Source organism: Zonotrichia leucophrys, chromosome 1, assembly GCF_028769735.1.
Source record: "Zonotrichia leucophrys gambelii isolate GWCS_2022_RI chromosome 1, RI_Zleu_2.0, whole genome shotgun sequence".
Classification (NCBI taxonomy): Eukaryota; Metazoa; Chordata; class Aves; order Passeriformes; family Passerellidae; genus Zonotrichia; species Zonotrichia leucophrys.
The window spans coordinates 116466891-116484495 of NC_088169.1; the positions used below are offsets into that span (position 1 = coordinate 116466891).

At 47.6% G+C, this 17605-nt stretch overlaps 1 protein-coding gene and 2 long non-coding RNA genes across 17 annotated transcripts in view; 2 read left to right on the top strand and 1 right to left on the bottom strand.

Annotated features, from left to right (window-relative positions):
• Positions 1 to 14256, bottom strand: part of SYNJ1 (synaptojanin 1) — a 49687-nt gene extending 35431 nt beyond the window's left edge. For 11 of the 14 annotated variants that reach the window (XM_064729293.1, XM_064729301.1, XM_064729332.1 and 8 more), the window contains exons 1-6: positions 12755 to 12846; positions 11378 to 11521; positions 4791 to 4877; positions 4180 to 4447; positions 1668 to 1893; positions 321 to 404 (exon numbers count right to left, since the gene is read on the bottom strand). In XM_064729293.1, the coding sequence (XP_064585363.1) occupies positions 321 to 404; positions 1668 to 1893; positions 4180 to 4447; positions 4791 to 4877; positions 11378 to 11501 (789 nt within the window). In that variant the 5' untranslated portion in view covers positions 11502 to 11521; positions 12755 to 12846. Of the gene's footprint in view, positions 1 to 320; positions 405 to 1667; positions 1894 to 4179; positions 4448 to 4790; positions 4878 to 11377; positions 11522 to 12754; positions 12861 to 13089; positions 13220 to 14159 lie in introns of those variants that run through there. The other 3 variants (XM_064729269.1, XM_064729277.1, XM_064729339.1) reach the window with 3 other exon arrangements.
• Positions 13314 to 13785, top strand: LOC135455854 (uncharacterized). Its single transcript, XR_010442406.1, has 2 exons — positions 13314 to 13401; positions 13552 to 13785. It is a non-coding gene; the product is annotated as an uncharacterized LOC135455854 (long non-coding RNA).
• A 1077-nt stretch (positions 14257 to 15333) lies between the features above and the next one.
• On the top strand, positions 15334 to 17577 carry LOC135455860 (uncharacterized). Of its 2 annotated transcripts, none has more exons than XR_010442409.1 (4): positions 15334 to 15819; positions 15897 to 16991; positions 17070 to 17223; positions 17444 to 17577. It is a non-coding gene; the product is annotated as an uncharacterized LOC135455860 (long non-coding RNA). The 2 variants fall into 2 exon arrangements; XR_010442408.1 differs by having other exon boundaries at positions 17448 to 17576.
• Positions 17578 to 17605: the final 28 nt, after the last annotated feature.

Genomic DNA, 17605 nt, shown 5'->3' on the forward strand with positions numbered 1-17605 from the left:
TGTATTGCAGTAACTCCAGATCCTTACTGACTTCTTGAGAAGACTTCTCCTCAAGAGCAATTCAGAAGAAAACAGCCTTTTTGAATGTCCTTGGATAACCCATTTAAAGAGGAAAAAGAACTTCCAAGAGGAGACATGGAACAAAGAATGGACAAAAGAAACTTTTGGACTTGAGAGAAGCAGGTTTGGTGAGACACAATAGCACCCACATGCTCTCAAGGACCACCTCATCCTCACAGGCAGCTGGGAAGCAGAGCCCAAAGGCTACTGGATGATGTTTAAAAGGACATGAATAACAATTATCTCTATCTCCTGCTCACCTGCAGTCCTGGCTGCTCCCAAAATAATGGAACAGATCCTCGAATCTGTATGAAAGATGACACAGAGTCATCCAAATAGATCACCTGGTAAGGAAAGTAAAGCACAGTATTAATAATTATCACAGTCTAAGATTCTCGAAATCTTAGCTTTACCTAAACATGGAGCAAATACAATATATTTGTGCATCACACGTTCCACACTACAAACTACAACACTGTTTCCAAGACTCTGAACAATTCCTACAACAAATTCCATCACCCTCATGCTCCCCTGCAGAATCCAAATTCACAACGTGTACAGAAATACAGCTTTTATTATTTGGCCTTGAGTAAGTTCTGCACTAGGAGTAGGATGTTTGAAACAACTTGGTAAGACCTTCCTGCAGGAACAGTTAAAATGAACACCAATGCACAGAGAATCACCGTGCAGCCCACTCAGAGCCCTGGCACAGATTTTCTGCATCAGAAACCAACATATCACAGTCCATGAAGTACCCGGGAAAGGAAAACTGCAGTGGAATAACACAGGAAAGGCAAACTGCAGTGGAATAACACAGGAAAGGCAAACTGCAGTGGAATAACACAGCACAGCCATTCAGCAACACTGGCACACCAGGAAACTTGGGCACAGCAAGTGTAACTAGGGTGTTGTGACTGAACAACTGGCACTGGAGGTGCACAAGCAGAGCCCTTCCTGCACGGAATCCTCCCTCAGTCACTGGGCTCTGGAAGGAGTCAGTCAGCCAAAGAAACCTGGAAGCACGAACACAGGAACAACCCCTGCAGGAACCGCCCCTGCAGGAACAGGCTACCAAGGCAAGCCAGCACAAAGGATTTAGCAGGCTCTCACATTTCTGCGTGATGAGGGCAGAGCCATGACACTCCAAGGCAGCAGAAGGACAGTGGCTCTAGAGGCTGCCTTCCAGAGGAGCTGTGCTAAGTGCAATGCTTTTATTTTTCCTGAGCCACAAGGTTCCAGTGTTTTGGTATTTGCCCAAAATCCCTTTTGCCTGTTTCTCTTGCTTCAGATTAGCTCAGGCCAGAAGGGGCACACGCAGCTCCAGGGGCTCAGGGGAAGCACAGCCACCCACAGGAGTTCAGCACCTTCTTAAGCTGCTGCAACTCAGCCCCAGGCATGCCCTGCCATAAGCCACACTAAACACCAAGATCATCAAATCACATAACCTGCTTAGCGTCCTCATTTAGCATCAAAGAAACCATTCCAATACCTGCTGATGCCAGACTTGACCCGTGATACATTGACTTAGAGCAAGAATCTCACCATTGCAAAGACTGAGGGCTTCCACTGCCTTGCCAGCCCAGCTGTGGGCACTGGGCACGCCATACCTGCTCCGTCTCCACGAAGTTGGCCACGTGCCCGTCGTCGTTGGTGCCGCGCACGTTGAAGCGGGTGCCCGCCCGCTCGCAGCTCAGCCGGGAGATGAGACAGGCCTTGGCCTGCTTGTGAGCGGCGTAGATGGTCCTGATCTCCACGCCCCCACACATGAGCCGCAGCAGCCACTCGTCACAGCTCACCCCGTAGTGCTTCAGGTGCAAGTGCAGGGACTGGTTCCTGCAGGGGAACACAGCCAAACAACCAGAGGGAATTGCAACTCAGCTCCAGCTCTTAAGCTAACTCCTCGCATTTCACACCCACTAACACCAATGGGACCAGGAAAACAGGCATGCTACAGTTTTGTGATGTAACTCTCATTAAATCTTCCTGAAATTGCAAATAGCCCAATAAGAAAATGGGGTGAAGCTATCAATTTCCATGACCCTAAAATAATAACCTTCATAGCCCTTGTTTGTCACCCCCAAAAAACAAAACAACACTAAGTTGTTTATACTGCTCTGCTCAGCCTTGTTTGGAGAAGCCAAAGATTACAGACTCCAGGAAAGCAGGACAGGATTCCAGCGACAGGGTTACTTGTTTTGTAGTGTGTAAAGCCCCACACTACCTCACACCACCACAAAATAAAGCCACAATAGAATAGATATTGAATACTCCATTATATGTCATTATTACATGCCACCTAACCCTAACCTGGTCACGAGAGAGGCTCCCAGAAACACATTCCCAGCCAACTGGCTCTCTTTGCTTTTAAACACCAATTTCAGGGCTGGGTGCTGGTACTCCATGTACTGCATACATGACTCTCTAACAGCAGCCACTGCTCACATGAAAGGAAGATCCGCAGTTTGAATGCACCTGCACAATTACCAGCACTAAGCAATGCTGCATTACGCAAGAAAGACTAAAGTTTGGGTTTTGCGAGATTTTCTGTTTGCCTCACTTTAGTGGGGCTTGGCTTTTGATCCTCTTTGGAAACATTCAGTTGTATAAAATCGGAGCAAAGTTTTCAGCACAGCACAGCAAAGCCAACTCCAGGAAGATGCCTGGTTGTGCCTCTGCCCAGAAAACTCTACTGGAATTGCAAACAGCATGTTCATTCTAAGTCTCTAACGCATTGTAAATCTCTAGCTCTCAAATTTTAGCCTTTTCATCCTAAACCTGAGTATACAGGTGCATTATAATAGGACACACAGCCAAAAGTCTTGCCCTGGGCACTCTGAGCAGGAACACCCCCAGGAAGCTCACTGAGGTGCATATGCAGAATGCTTCCTGTTCTTGACTTTCAGTGCATATGCAAGAATACTCCCTTTTCTTGGCTTTCAGTGGTTGCATTTCTAGACCTTGGAATCTGGACATTCCAGCCACCTCCTGTCAGGACTGGTCCTTGCTAAAAACCCACAGAACAGTGTCACTGCCAGAGTTTTACAGCAGGGGTCAGAACCAGCCCAGCTCACTTTGACAGGGTTACCAGGCACTGTTTCTCTGAAGCCCTGACTGATCCATGGAGAGCCAAGTTTTTTTCCAGATGCACGGACAAACAGCAAGGTCTCTACAAGCCCTCTAAACCTACATCAAGGAATAATGTTTCTGAAAACCTGAGCTTATTTCCTTCCTTAACAATTTTTTCTTGTATTTGACCAGATTCCTCTACCTGACTGAGACCAAAGAAGCACTGGCTCCTATGCTGGAGCTGGTTGGGTGTATTTTGGCCAGCAGAGGGGAATGGATGTAGCTTTTCACCTGTTCTAACGGTGTAAAGCCAAATCTTCAGCACCCAACCGAGACACCCGGACACACAGAGCATTTTTAGCAAAAGCTGAGGGGAAGAGAATTTCTGACATGTCAGGGTGCATTACTGGCATTATTTAAGCTGCTGATCGACAGAAAGAGTAGTATTCCTCTCACCAAAAATTCTCTGTGATAAAACAATACTTTATTCCAAAAAATCCAGTAAAATGATAGTAAATGCAGCAGCCAAGCAAAGTGCACTTTGTAGCAGAGCCCACCAGCTGTCTCAACAAAACCCGCAATATCGCATTTTTTTGAGTAACAAAGCTTTTGAAGTGCTTTCTTATGTTGGAAACCCCCTTGGAATCTATCTACAAACAACACAATTTTAGAAATCAGGATGTTCTAAAAAACAGTAATTTTTTTCCTTTGAAGTTTCATAACCACACCCATTTAAAAAACTGACAACTGATGAAGAATTAGGAGGCACCAAAACTGAAACACAACATCACAGGCAATGTTCAGATGAAAATACAATACAAGCAGTGAAAAATCTGTGCCTTCCAATTAAGAAGCTTCCAAGCGGTCACAGAAACAGCCTGTCATTAGTAATACACTTCTGCCCTCCGAGCTGGAGTAATGCTAGTCAATGTCAAGGTTTGTGGGAGAAAGGTGCACACATAAGAGCTGGGAAGGACAGGGACAAGCACTTGCCAGGCATTACTGTGCAAAGGAACTCACGGTGTAACGCTGCCGGAGCACTTGTGCACTCACCAGAAGAACCTGTTGTCAGTGGTGTGCTCCTGCATGCTGCGGTGGGCGCTGAGGCTCAGGTCCAGGCTGACCCCCGTGGCAGACCAGGCGAAGTAGAAGCTGCCCGAGTTGAGCACCTTGCGCACCTCGGAGACGCGGTCCTCGTCCGCAGGGTCCGCGCGCAGCGACACGAACTCGGTGCACGTCACCCGGAACACCTCCGAGTCCTGGATCTTGCCCACGGACATGCACCCCGTCACCAGCACCAGGTAGTGCAGCAGCGTGTCCCCTGCAGCACAGGGAGAGAATGCACCTCAGCAGAGCAGGTGCTGATCCATTCCTGTACTAAAGGCTCACAAACCCACCCCAGTGTGCCTGAAAACGTACACAGAGCCAATGCCAAGGAGAAACTACTCCGCAAACAGCAGGGACTGCAAAAACAGAAGCTATTTTTGTCCACTCCCTCATTTCTGGGAGCGCTCCAAATTTGTAAGTTAGTCTGCAAAGAAAAAAATCAAACCAAACAAACAGAAAAAAATAAGCCCAGTTTCTGTTGCAAGGATGCAGCTGCACAGGAGCGGCACAGGGTTGTGCCACAAATGAAAAACACAAGTTTCACATCTTTGACTCACCGAGGTTTAACCTTAGCACGCCCAAGAGCCCGTATGCATCCATGACTTTGGAGTACGTGTTCTTGATTGTGTCCTTTTCTGCAGAGGCTGGGGAGAGGAAATGAAAGATCTGCTGATGTAAAAGCCCCAGCACTATGGCAGCGAGAACGAGACACTCCACACTGAAAACTCCAAACTGAGGGATCACAAAGCAGCTGCTTACTGAGGCTTCTGGAGAGAAATCAAAATGCATGAGCATATGGCACTTGATAATGGAAAATGAGGGGTTGACTCTGTGACAAAGTATGATCGTGCCATGTTTTTCAGCAATAAAAAAGCAAAACTCCAAGTGACATTAAAGGAGAACGCTGGCATTTTAACAACATCATCTCTTGTTATAAAAAGCATGTACAGGACAGACAAATCAGATGACTGAGAAGGCTCTCCTGTAATTAAAATTGGTGCTTAATGTTGTTTTCTTCATGGAAAAAAATGATCCTTTTTAAAATACCCTTTTTCTCCAAGAATAAAGCCATCATGTGGCAGCGTTATCTCTGCAAAAGACTGCTACAAGTCCATTTTAACTATCTTAGAAATATTCCAAGCAGATCAGAACTCTCGCAGGTCCGCAAAAACTGGTATTGAAAAGCCATGTCTTACATGAATGGGGAAGACAATTCCCACAGGCAGTTTTGAAACAGAACCCACAAAATAGCCCTGTCATATTTTAGAAGAAATTAAAGTTGATCTGCCGTGGCTCTCCTGGGAGTTCAGTGAATATTTGAGCCCTTCCATCAGCACTGTAACAGCCAGAGCAGCAGATCCCTGGATCCCACCTGGCCTGAGCTTCTGCTCACGACCACGACTGCACCAGGAGGGAACACCAACAATTCCAGCCTGGCCACTGGATCTGCACGGATCAGGATTCCATGGCTCCCAACCATCAGCACCGTTCTGCTTTGGCACTGAAAACCTCAGGACATGACATGGAGAGGAGTAAATCAAAATGCCCATCCGCCCTGGCATTCTGCTGTCCTCCCTCTCACATCAGCTGCATCATTTACAATAAAATCTCTATTTTATTTAGAATAAAAACCCTCTATTTCACCTACAACTGCTCTTCCCAACAAGCATCCCCAAAGATCAGTACAGCCCTGCCTGTGCACAGGCACAACCCTTGTGTTCAAATATCCGCCAGCTCTTTCAATAAAGTGGATCAGACACTTAAAATAGATGAAACAATTATTTAACCACAGCCTGAAATCCAACCCTATTCAATGTTTTATTCAGTGGACTTCTTAAAAGTTTCTTTACCTTACTGCACTAATATTCCTTTAACACAGATGTAATAAAAATAGTTTGATAGCAATATGAAGATCTACTTCTGAAGTCCTCACCCAGTGTGAGTGCTAAGAACCTGCAGCTCATCTAAAAACATGTTGTGAGCATAACCAAACTGCGTTTTTCTTAACCAGAAAACCACTGGGCTGGGAAGAACTCCTAAACCTCAAACCCTGGTTCCTTCAGTCTGTTTTTGAGAACGGGTTTCACGATACCAACGCACTCTTCTAAACTCAGTTCCCAGAAAGCTGCCGTGTTCTCCCTCCACAACTGAAATGATTATGGAAAGATCAGGTTTCCTTTCAAACTTCTTGCAGGATTTTCCTTAGAGGCGCCTGCTGGGATTTTGTGACATGTCAGAACAATGCTTTTTCTGTCCCACGTGGATTTATTCTCTTTTTCCAGTGCAGAGAATGCTGGATATCCTTGCTAAGACTCAAAAAGTAAATTAAGTAACATGGGCTTTGCAAATTTAGACCAACAAAAAAGGCCCACAAAGGCCAATAGAGCAGCAAAGGGTTGCAAAACCAACCAACTAATCAAATAAAACCAGAGCAGCTTACTGTGGCTGGTCAATTGCTGCTTGTTTAAAGTGCCCAAGAACCAACCAAAAGTGTTTCATGCCATGCTTTTCATTTCCATTGGCCCCAATTCAGTGTGACCTCAAAGCTTTCCCACAGTGACCACCTCAGTGTTTCTCTCACACTGCCTGCACTTTTCCCACCTCAAGTTGTTTTTTAAGGCCAAAGCTCACATGACAAAACGTCAAATTTGGCACCACGTCCTCCATCCGGCCCTGGTCCATGCCCACCAGGCTTCTGCTTTCCAGGCAGTGCCCAGTGAGGAAGTTGCTGTGGTCAGCAGTGTTACAACATCCAGGAAAAGCACTGCAGCTTCTGCAAACCACGATGGACTCGGGGAGACACAGCTCCACCACACTCCTTCCCTTTCTCCTCCCAAGGACTCCTACCCAGCCTCCTGATCAGGCCAGATCTGCTCTCTGAGAGCCCAAGGCACCAGTCCTACTGACCCCATCTGCAGCCCTCCAAAAACAGAAAGGTTTTATCCTTGCAGGATCACTGTTGGGCACCACCAAGGAACCCAAACCAAACTAACAAAAAACTGCACAAGATAACAACACTTGCAAAGTGATTTTCAAATCAATTTGTAATGTACTCCGGAGAAAACCCAATCTGCAGTGTCAAGAGAAAAACCACAAAATTTCAAGTCACTATTTAGTAAGGATTAACAGCCAAGAGCATTTTAAAACACCATCTGTAAAAGGCACACCTGCTCAATCACAGACTCTCACAAGAAAGGTGAACAATTAATTATTTTGAAGGGAGTACATCAGCCCTCCCAGTTTTACAGAAATGGAACCCCATCAACAATACTGTTTTCGGGATAATCTGCTTCAAGGTGTATTCCCCTTCATTCCAGATGCAGAGATCAGTTTCCCAGTTTTAACACCTGAAAGGGTCGGATCACACTGAAAGTCACTGGGTAGGCTTTCTCTGTTCTTGGTGTGCTCACAGGGACCATGAGACAGCACATTTCAGTCAGTGCCTACAGTTCCCAGGTAGAACATGGGACTCTCAGAATGCTTTTCCTTCAGACCCAGGACTTCTAACTTACACTAGACGAGACAAAGCCCACACAACTATCATTTTAAAAGGTTTAGAACCTAAAAAAATCTGAAAAAACTGTGAAAAATTTAGGAACACCATTTGGTATTGATCTTTCAAGATTACGGTTTTCAAGGGTTTTGTCAAATTACGACTGTCAGATTTTTGGTATTTAAAGCTAAAACCCAAATATTACCACAATCAGAACAGTCACCACTTTCACCTATTAAATTAACCAACCAAATATCTATTTTACTACTTTTGACACCTCTTCTTTTGACACTTTTTGGCTCAGCTCACAATGCTGGGGATGAGAAAACCCTGCCACATTGCTTTTCAAGGCCTGCTGAGACCACCTTGGCTGATCTGCATGGAAGGATTTACTCACTAAGGAGTGAGTAAACTGAGTACCACGGCTCCCCACGGCAGTGAACAGCTACCAGGGTGCACACAGGTTACTACAGATGCCGGCAGCCCAGGTGTGCCTCCCCTGCTCACACCTGCAGTGACACTGAGGTCCCAGGGATGCCGTGACGCTCACGGCTCCGTGTTTATCAGACAGAATGTTCTCCATGGCAGGGACAGCAGCACAGACAGCTTAGCACTCATGTGGGATGAGTCACCAGCAAGAAAGGGAGAGAACACACTCCTGCCCAGCCAGGGAAACCTATCCAGTTCAGACATCTCAGAAAGCCCTATTTCAAAGGAAAAATACACTACCCATGCAACAAAAACATATCTATGACAGCCTCCCACTAAATCCCAAACAACTCAGCAGTGAAGCTGCTGGCATTTAAAACCCAGGTGCTCTCACCAGGTTTGAGAAGGATCCCCACACTCCAGTAACCCAATACCAACCAAAGAGGTGTTAAATGCACACAGGAAAGCAAAGCATGGCTCAGGTGATCAGCCACAGTAACATGAGATAATCCACACAGAGCACCTCCAGGAGAAGCTTGGCCTGGGCTGCTCCCACGTTCAGACTGGGGGGTTACACAACCACCACCTCTGAACCATCCCTTCCACCCTGTTCCCTGCTTCCCTCGGACCTGGCTGACAGAAACAGCACATGGCACACACTCTGAACGCCAGGTGCTGCACCACCTGAGCCGTGCAGCATTTCCTACCCAGGCTGGGCTGAATCCTCTGAATCATCCTGCAGAGCCTCACCAAGGGCATGGGGAGGAAGGTTAAAGCAGTTTTATCCTTCCCTCAGCACAGTGACACATGTGCTTCCTTTAAGATGGTGTCTGCAGGACCAGTAAGCTCCCACTCTGTTCTCATAGCCCATTTCAACGCCAAATTTCTGTACCTGGATATTCCAGGAGCTGCAGTTCACTAAGGCTCTCAGAACTGAGCCACAGGAATCAGTTTTAATGCTAAAATGTATTTCACTGGGCTGTGCAGGTATTATCTACTCTGCTGTGCATGTATTATCCACTCCACACACAGCTAAGAACTATGATCACCTATAAGGCTAAACGTGTTAATTCATCTCCAGTATTTACTAAAATATTTGGGAAAATGTCTAACAGTCTTGAGGTCAGCATTGTCAATTTTTGTACTCTAAAAAGCGGCAGCACCATCATCAAAACCCAGAAGCTTTTGGCAGTTTAAAGTGATGCTGTTCTGGATTTACATTGATATATACTTGGTCGGACCATTTTTCTGTCTATTCACAGTGATTTTACAAACATGGAAATCTTGCCCAAGGCACAGCAGTATTGCATTAACTTGGTCTATATTTTGTGCAAACACCTGTAAGTTTGTACAGCTACAGCCTGCAATCTTCTGGCTGGATTCTGTGACACGACTGGTGAGATAAAGCAACACTTCACAAATCTTCCCAAGTAGTAATAACTGTACTCCTTTAAATACCTGGTAAAAAGAACAGATACCAGAAGGAAGCAAGCAGAAAAAGAGAAGAAAGAAAGCTGAGCCAGGAGACTGCTGGGCCTTTTCTGCTGTCAGTTTAAGACTGTGATCTTCAACCATTAACAAAAGTATCAGCACATAACGAATTTAACGAATTTAGGGAATTAGGTGGAAATAAAAGAGAGGGAATTAAAGCAAAATGCCACTGTAAATATTCAGTGGAAAACTATGCCCATGCACCAGAGAGCAAAAGAATAACACGCCTCCTGGTTAAGATGACTGCAAACAATGCTCAGTAACTACTGCCAGCTGAGAACGAGCATGTGCTGTGACCTAACCCACCAGCCAGAACCCCAAGGACACTGCTGTGCACATTAATGATGAGCTACTCCAAAGCACAGAACACAAGAGGAGAGAGGCTTCCAAGCTCCTTCAGGGCTGCCTTCCTCTGCTCAGTAACAACAGGTGGGCAAGAACATGGGATTTAATTCTTAGGAAAGGCCATTTATCCAGGTGCCTGCAGTGTACCCTGGCACAAGAAGTGACTCACTGCCCTTTTTGAGCATAATCTTCAGGAATAAATCATTTCTCACCTGTTAGCCCTTAAGCAGCTCAAGCACGTTCCATAATTACCAAACACAGGATAAAACAACCTGTTCCACAAAACTCCAAAACATTTCACAGCTTGCACTAAACCTGTTTGCTGCCTTTATGACTGGACACTTATCCCCAGTCCACACCACAGAGCCTTATGGATACTGCTACCAAAGCCAAGGAAATTACTACACTTGCTCCCAATCCACACCAGAGGGCCTTATGGATACTGCTACCAAAGCCAAGAGGATTACTTGAATACATGGTAAGCAGAAACTGTACAAGAAAAACAAAAAGCAGAAATTTAAAAGCCGGAGCAAAGCACCCACTGTTCACCTGGACCATCACACAGCTGCAGCAGCCACGTCAGTCACTGCCTGGCCTCCAACAGATGCTGGCTAAAGAGAAAACTGCTGTCATGGAATGAACACTTTCTACAGAGGAGCCAAAATCCAGCTCAGGAAAGCTGTGCAACCAGGTGCTTTGACTTCCTAAAGAACACAAACACATTTTATAATATTACATATTTTAAAAGTCTACGTAGAGGCCTTAAGGTTCTCTTCTGCACTTCTCGTTTTAGTGTTCTTTAGCAAAACAAAAAAGGAGAGGGCAAAAATTTAAGGAACTACCTCATGCATTTTTCACTTAAGACATGTAAAAATAACCTTGCAATGTAAGACATCCTGCTTCAAAATATTACTCATTTTATTACAAGACAGAGCAATACTCAGTCTAGAGGGAGGTGAAAAATACAGTGGCAAAATAAAGCTAAAAACCAAAAAGCTATCAAAAAATCACACAAAATAAGATAAAACCAAATTATGATATAACATTAAAGAACACAGAATTTATTGCTATGAAATGCAACATCAGAATTAGCTGGTCAGTGAGTTATCACACATTCAAAATAGGGTTGTTCAGAACCCAAGAAACAAGGTGATGTTGGAGGCAATTATAAGAAAGTTTAGTGGACACGAAAATATAGATGCATAAAGAAATGTAATGAAATGTGCAACACTCTCTCTCTACAGATGAAGATAAGAAACTGTCTCTTTTCTCATTTAAAGCAGAAGCCTCTCCATCAGCAGAGTTGCTCCTCTGCATTCCCCAAATGAAATGGCTCACACAGCGCCAGGTGTGCCACCCCTCCCACACAAACCCCGATGGACTCACAGAGGACAGCCACGGCTCCGGACTCGAACATGAGGCACTCCTCCCTGCTCCTGGTCTCCACCATCACGCTGAAGGGAGGCGGGTCCAGCTTGTGATACACTCGGAACCCCTTGCTGAAAGCCATGGTGCCTCGGCAGGGCAGCCCTGGCAACACAAGATGGATGGTGTTAGTGATCCAGCCTGCGACAGACTGGGTATCCCTTGCTGAAAGCCATGGTGCCTCAGCATAGGCAGCCCTGGCAACAGAATCGTGTTAGTGAAACCCCCCTGCAAAGCTGGTTTGAATCCTTTCCCAGGGATTTCACGTGTTCAACAAAAACTACCAACAAATCCCCTGCTCCCCCATCCTACCTCACGAGATTTGGTTTACCTAAGTCCAAAAAAATACAGGGATTACCTAAAGATGGCATAAGAGTGTTCCAAAAACAGAACTAGCCAGAGAAACACCCTTCAACATTTGGATTTATTTGAAAGCTTGCTTAAGAAAACGAGAATTTTACAGAATCCCTCATTGGTTTGTGCTGGAAGGGACCTTGAAGCTCATCCGGTGCCACCCCCGTGCCATGGGCAGGGAAACATTCCAGTATCCCAGGTTAATCCAAGCCCTGTCCAACCTGGCCTTGGATAATTCCAGGGATCGAGCAGCCACAGCTTCTCTAGGCACCTTGTCCCAGGGCCTCAACACCTTCTCAGGGAACACACCTAAATCTAACCCTACTCCATTTTAGCTTGAATTTCTTTCCCAAAACTTGATAAACAGGATGTCTTCTCGGGGAAATAAAACAAAAAATAGTTTTCCAGCTACCAGCAATATGGAAGAGCAGCAGCCACCTTAATGGTATACCAGTGCCAAAAGCAGAGGGAGAGCCTTCAATTTTTAGATCTATTTCACCAATTCTGCCCTTGTACAAAAGGACAGGATATTTTAAACTCTGAAGCCGTCAAGACATTTTAAAGGACTGAACAAACACATCAACCTATTTTTGGCTTTCCCCCCGCCTTCCTTCACGAAAGCAGCGTTTGATTCGGATGTAAACCCTGCCCTGCGGCGGCCGAAGCATCGCAGTGCCGTGCTGGTGACGCTGCCTGCCAGCCACACGCGAGTGCGATCCTAAAAACCCCCCCGGAACTCTCTCAGCGCAGTAAACCAAAAACAAACGCGAGAGCAGCCCCATAGCCGTGCTGAGCATCGGCAGAACGGGCCCAGCGAGGGTCTTTCGTTGCGGGGCCTGCCCTCCCTTGCCGGCAGCTCCGTGCCCTCGGAGCAGCGCGCACCGCCCGCCCCGGCCTCTGCCCGACCCCGCCGGGCCGCCGCAGGGACCGGCCTGGCCCATCCCGCAGGAGTCCCCCGAGCCCCGGCGGCGCCGCCCCGCTCACCGTGCGCCCGCCCGGCCGCCCCGCCCGGTGCCGCGGACCGGCGGGATCCGCTTCCTCCCGGCCCGCGTCCTTCCTTCCTTCCTTCCGCACTGCGCCGCCCGCCCCGGAGGGGAGGAGCCGGGGGCGGGCACTGGCCCCGAGCCGGGACGGAGCTCGGGATTGAACTAACCGAGCCGAGCCAGCACCGAGCCCCGCTGCGGGAGCATCGCGAGGAGCGGAACCCGAGGGACGGCCTCGGGAACAGCCGTGCGGACAGAGCCGCCTTCGAGTCACAGCGCCGGGCAAAGGCTGCCGTACTCAGAGCGCTGCCATGCTCACAGCGCTGCCACACTCACCGCGCGCCCGGCTCGGCTGGCAACCGTCTGAAGCTAATGTCCTGCAGCTGCAGTCATGGGATAGAGCCGTGGGATCACCCGAGCTGGAAAGGACCCACAAGGATCATCGCGTTCTACTCCTGGCACTGACACGCCAACAGTCCCACCCCGAGCATCCCTGGCAGCGCTGTCCGAGCCGAGCCGCGCCGAGCGCATAGAGCGGCTCCGAGTTCGGCCGAAGCGAGCCGAGCTGCGCCGAAGAGACCAACACAGCTAAATGCGGCCGACCATCGCCGAGCTGAGCCGACAACAGCTGAATTTAGCCGAACAGCTGTGAGCCTTGTGGGGAGCATGCATCATTGCAGGCTTGGGATTGAGTGAAATGCGCTAAGAAAACCAGCTCGGGGGAGGGAGAGAGGGAGGGGGCGATGGAGGGAAATCCTCTCTTAATATTTACCAATTCTTCTGTCCAACTCATCACAGCAGAACAGCGTGAAGACTGAAAGTGTAAGAAGATGTGGAGGAAAACAAAGAATCCGACAGGAGCATCGAACGCACAAGTGCACGAACTTCCCTTTTTGCTTGGATTTACACTCAGACGTTGTAAGGAATTTGGGAATGAGAAAAGACATTTCAGAAGAAGAAAAAGTTGTTGTTACAATCCTGGCAAAACTTTTGTTCTATCTAATAAAAACAAATTAGTTTAAAAAAAAAAAAGGGTTTTTTTTCCTTCAGTATTATATTCATTGGTGGCATATAGTATGTTGTTTCATTTCTCGGTATTATTAACTCTGTGTAATTTGTGTTCTGAGTGAACCAAACTTTCCAGATGGGTTGGTTTGTATCTGAGGTAGAACTAATTTCGATAGGTTTCTTTCAAAGATTTCTGATAGATATTATTGATATTTTGGTTTTGTTTACTGTATGTACAAACAAAGATTTGGTAGGACCAGCTGGGCTCCCAGAGTTTTGGGTGTAAACTCATTAGATAACTTTTGTGAAACACAGAGTAATTACATAAGTTAACAGAAAATTACCAATTAACCAATTTATCTAGCTATGCTACCTAAACACAAAATCATATGTCTTACCAGTTTTCTGTTCTTCTACTCCAAAGCGCTGTTATTCCTCTGAAGATCTTTCTTCTATAACAAGCCCTTTACTGCCCTTGAATCTGAGTCAGAGGAGAGAAACAACTGCAGCTGCTCTGAGGGCTTTTATACCCAGTGGGATTTGCCCCCTCCCTTTTCCTGGGTGCCATGGGAACGAGAGGCGGGCACCATCGGGGGTATATTAACCCCAGCCTTGGCTGAGGGGCTTCATTCCCTCTCTGGGATGTGCTGGGGTAAGAGCTTGCCTCTCAATTCAGTGAAGAGGCTCTTTCAGCTCATCTTAGATTCTTTTCAGCAGGTGTTTCTGGGCCTCTGAAGCAACAGACGCTTGGAAGATTCTGTGAAGAAAAAAGCATGGAGTGCAGGGAGTATTTAAGTTTCTGATTTTGGGATTTGTGCTTAGGGGTGGGAAAGCACCTTTGCAATTTCTTGTGTTACTCCTGTTATGTTGCCTTCTTGGTTTTGGGAGGAGCACAGCTTCCAGAGGTTCCTGGTTGTGCCAATTGCAACATTTTTTTCAGCCTGTTTATCATGTCACAAGAGGCATCCTCCCAGTGTCAAAGATGATGTTTGAGCTGGAGGCATCAGGTGAGTTGAGGATTGTGACTGGGAGAGGGAGGGTGAGCAGGTATCCAGTTAGGAATTCTTGGGAGGGGGTTTGCAGGCAGCAGGGTGAGAAAGGGTGTTTATTTGAGGGCCCCCACACATAAGGCTGTTCAGAAGTGTGGCAGAGGCATTCCTATGTCTTACAACACTCAAGGCCATGCACTACACTCCCAGGAATGCTATTTAACTTTGCCTTTCTCTAACCCAGGTGCCAGCCCTAATAAAGGCCACAGCCTTGGAATCAGGATGAAGCTGGAGCCTGAGGGAGCCAGGCACACTCAGGAGAGGGCAAGTAGCTGACTGGCTGGGATTTGGCCCACATAACTCTGGACTCACACATTGGTTTTGGTTTTCTTTATTGTAGCTGACCGAGAGGCTCACAGGCCATCACGAGGCTCTCTGAAGCAGACTCATTTCAGGTGCAACGTGGATTCCCATCACCGATCATCCAAAAGATAAGTTGGGGGCCATGGCCTAGAGACTGGAGAGTAATGGGTTGGGAGTTCTTAGGACAAATTGAAAGATTAGCAGACAAGAAGGCAATCTTGTCCAAGGTTCTCTTAGGACAGCTAAAGGGAGAGGCTCTACTTTTGATGGCAGCTTTCAGGCGGGCAGTGCAGAACAGCTCTGGTTTGTGTCGTGGTTTCCGGTGTGCCGTGTTCCCTAGTGTGTCTTTGGGGTCCCTTTTGCCTTCTTCCCTCGAGGCCCTCACCACAAGCATGATGTGTGGTGTTTGATGTCCCCCTGTTTGTCACGTTCTGTGTCACGGGTGTCTGCACACATACGGGTGCCGGAGCTGTTCTGCCCTGCCGCATGGCCAGCTGCAATGGGACAAGCCCTGGGGAGTGTAAATTTGTAATGGGGGCTGTACTTGGGCTCTAGATGCTATTCCTAGATGGACCTAAGGTGTTTGCAGCTTGTGAGTTATCCTGGTGGTGTTTGACACATGTTCTAACTTTCTTTCAGGTGCAGATGCATTGCATCCATGGCAGAGGGTCAGAGTTAGCAGGTGCCGGGCCTTCCTAGGAGCAGGGTGAGTAGCAGACTGGTGGGGTTTTGGCCGATGCGGTGCCAAGATCAGGCACTGATGTTTGGTTCTCTTTACTCTAGCTGTCTGAGAGACACCAGCCCGGTGACAGCAGGACCTTCCCAGCTGACGAGGTGGCCTTTCTTTGCACCTGGCACGGACCGGCATCGCCAGATGTCTGAGAGATAAGTAGAGGGCTATGACCCACAGAGGGGATGAAGGCAGGGTGCTGGTTTGGGAATTACTGGGAGGGGTTTTTGAGTCCAATTTGGAGGTGGGGGGTGTCCATGAAGTGGCCCCTTAGGCCCCATGAAAGCCAAGTCTCACCTTTGATCTCAGTGCTGAGGTGTTCAGGGCAGAGCAGTCCCGGTGTGTCTGGTGTCACTTGTCTGCTGTGCATTATGTGTTGTTTGTGTATCTCCTGTCTTTTACCTTAGCCCTTTAAGGGGATTGTCAGAAACCTTGGCATCATTGTTAGCATCTGTGATCTCTGCATTCCTTGGCCTGGCACCCAGGCTATAGAACTTTTGACTCGGGAGCTCAGGCAGGCATCAGACTCTCTTATCTATTTAGAAGCATCCAGTCAGATGTCTTGTCAGGTCTTGTTCTGAGCTGTACGGACAGCTGTGCCCCACCTGGATCCATTATGGTGGATTAGGGCTTGAAAGAATGTGAGGGCAGGCAGAGGATTCTGACCATAGGATTCCTAGGCATCCATCTTTACTGTTCTTGGAATCAATCATTCAGTTAGCATCTTCTTCCTGCAGTGTTCTCTGAGCCTCATCAGCTCACCGTCAGTTTGAACTCAGTCATCTCCTTTTGCATGCTCTCAGTCCTTGCAGCCATTTTCCTTGCCAAGAGATTTCTGTTCCTGTTGTGTCCCCGTTGTGTGTCCTGTCCTGTCTGTCCTGTGTCACGGGTGTCAGCACACATTTGTGCCGGGGCTGCTCTGCCCTGCCGCATAGCCTGGTGCGATAGGAGAGGGCCCGGGGACTTGGAATGTGTAATGTGGGGTGTAGTTGGCCTCTAGATGGGATTTGTAGATGGACACAGGACATCTGGAGCTCTTCAGTTGTCCTGCAACAGTGTGACTCTTGTCCTAACGTTTTTTTCAGATTCAGATGAATTAAATCTGGGCCAGAGGGCCCCATCCCGTGTGAGGGGATTCCCCCGAGCAGGTGAGGCCCCATTTGTCTGTGGAGCAGAAGTGTACATGGTGACTCTGTTAGAGCTCACTTCTTTGTCTTTCTTTTTAGGAAGTGAATCTGGATAGCAGCAGTCAAGGTGAGCCGTGGAGAGAAGTGGTTGTTATTGCTCAGCTCTGAAGCACATCAATTTTTCAGCAGCTTGATCATGTCACAAGAGGGATCTGCCCAGTGTCAAGGATGATGTTTGAGATTGAGGCTTCAGGTGAGTTGAGGATTGTGAGTGGGAGAGGGAGGGTGAGCAGGTATCCAGTTAGGAGTTCTTGGGAGGGGGTTTGCAGGCAGCAGGGTGAGAAAGGGTGTTTATTTGTTTATTTGAGGGCCCCCCCCCCAAGGCTTCTAGCAGAGGCATTCCCATGTCTTAGAGCACACAGAGTCATCCACTGCACTCACAGGAATGCCATTTAACTTTGCCTTTCTCTAAGCCAGGTGCCAGCCCTAATAAAGGCCACAGCCTTGGAATCAGGATGAAGCTGGAGCCTGAGGGAGCCAGGCACACTCAGGAGAGGGCAGGTAGGAATGCTGTGCCCCAAGCAGGGGTGCTTTGGTTTCTGCTGAGCAGGGCTTGCCCTGTTCAAGAACTTTGC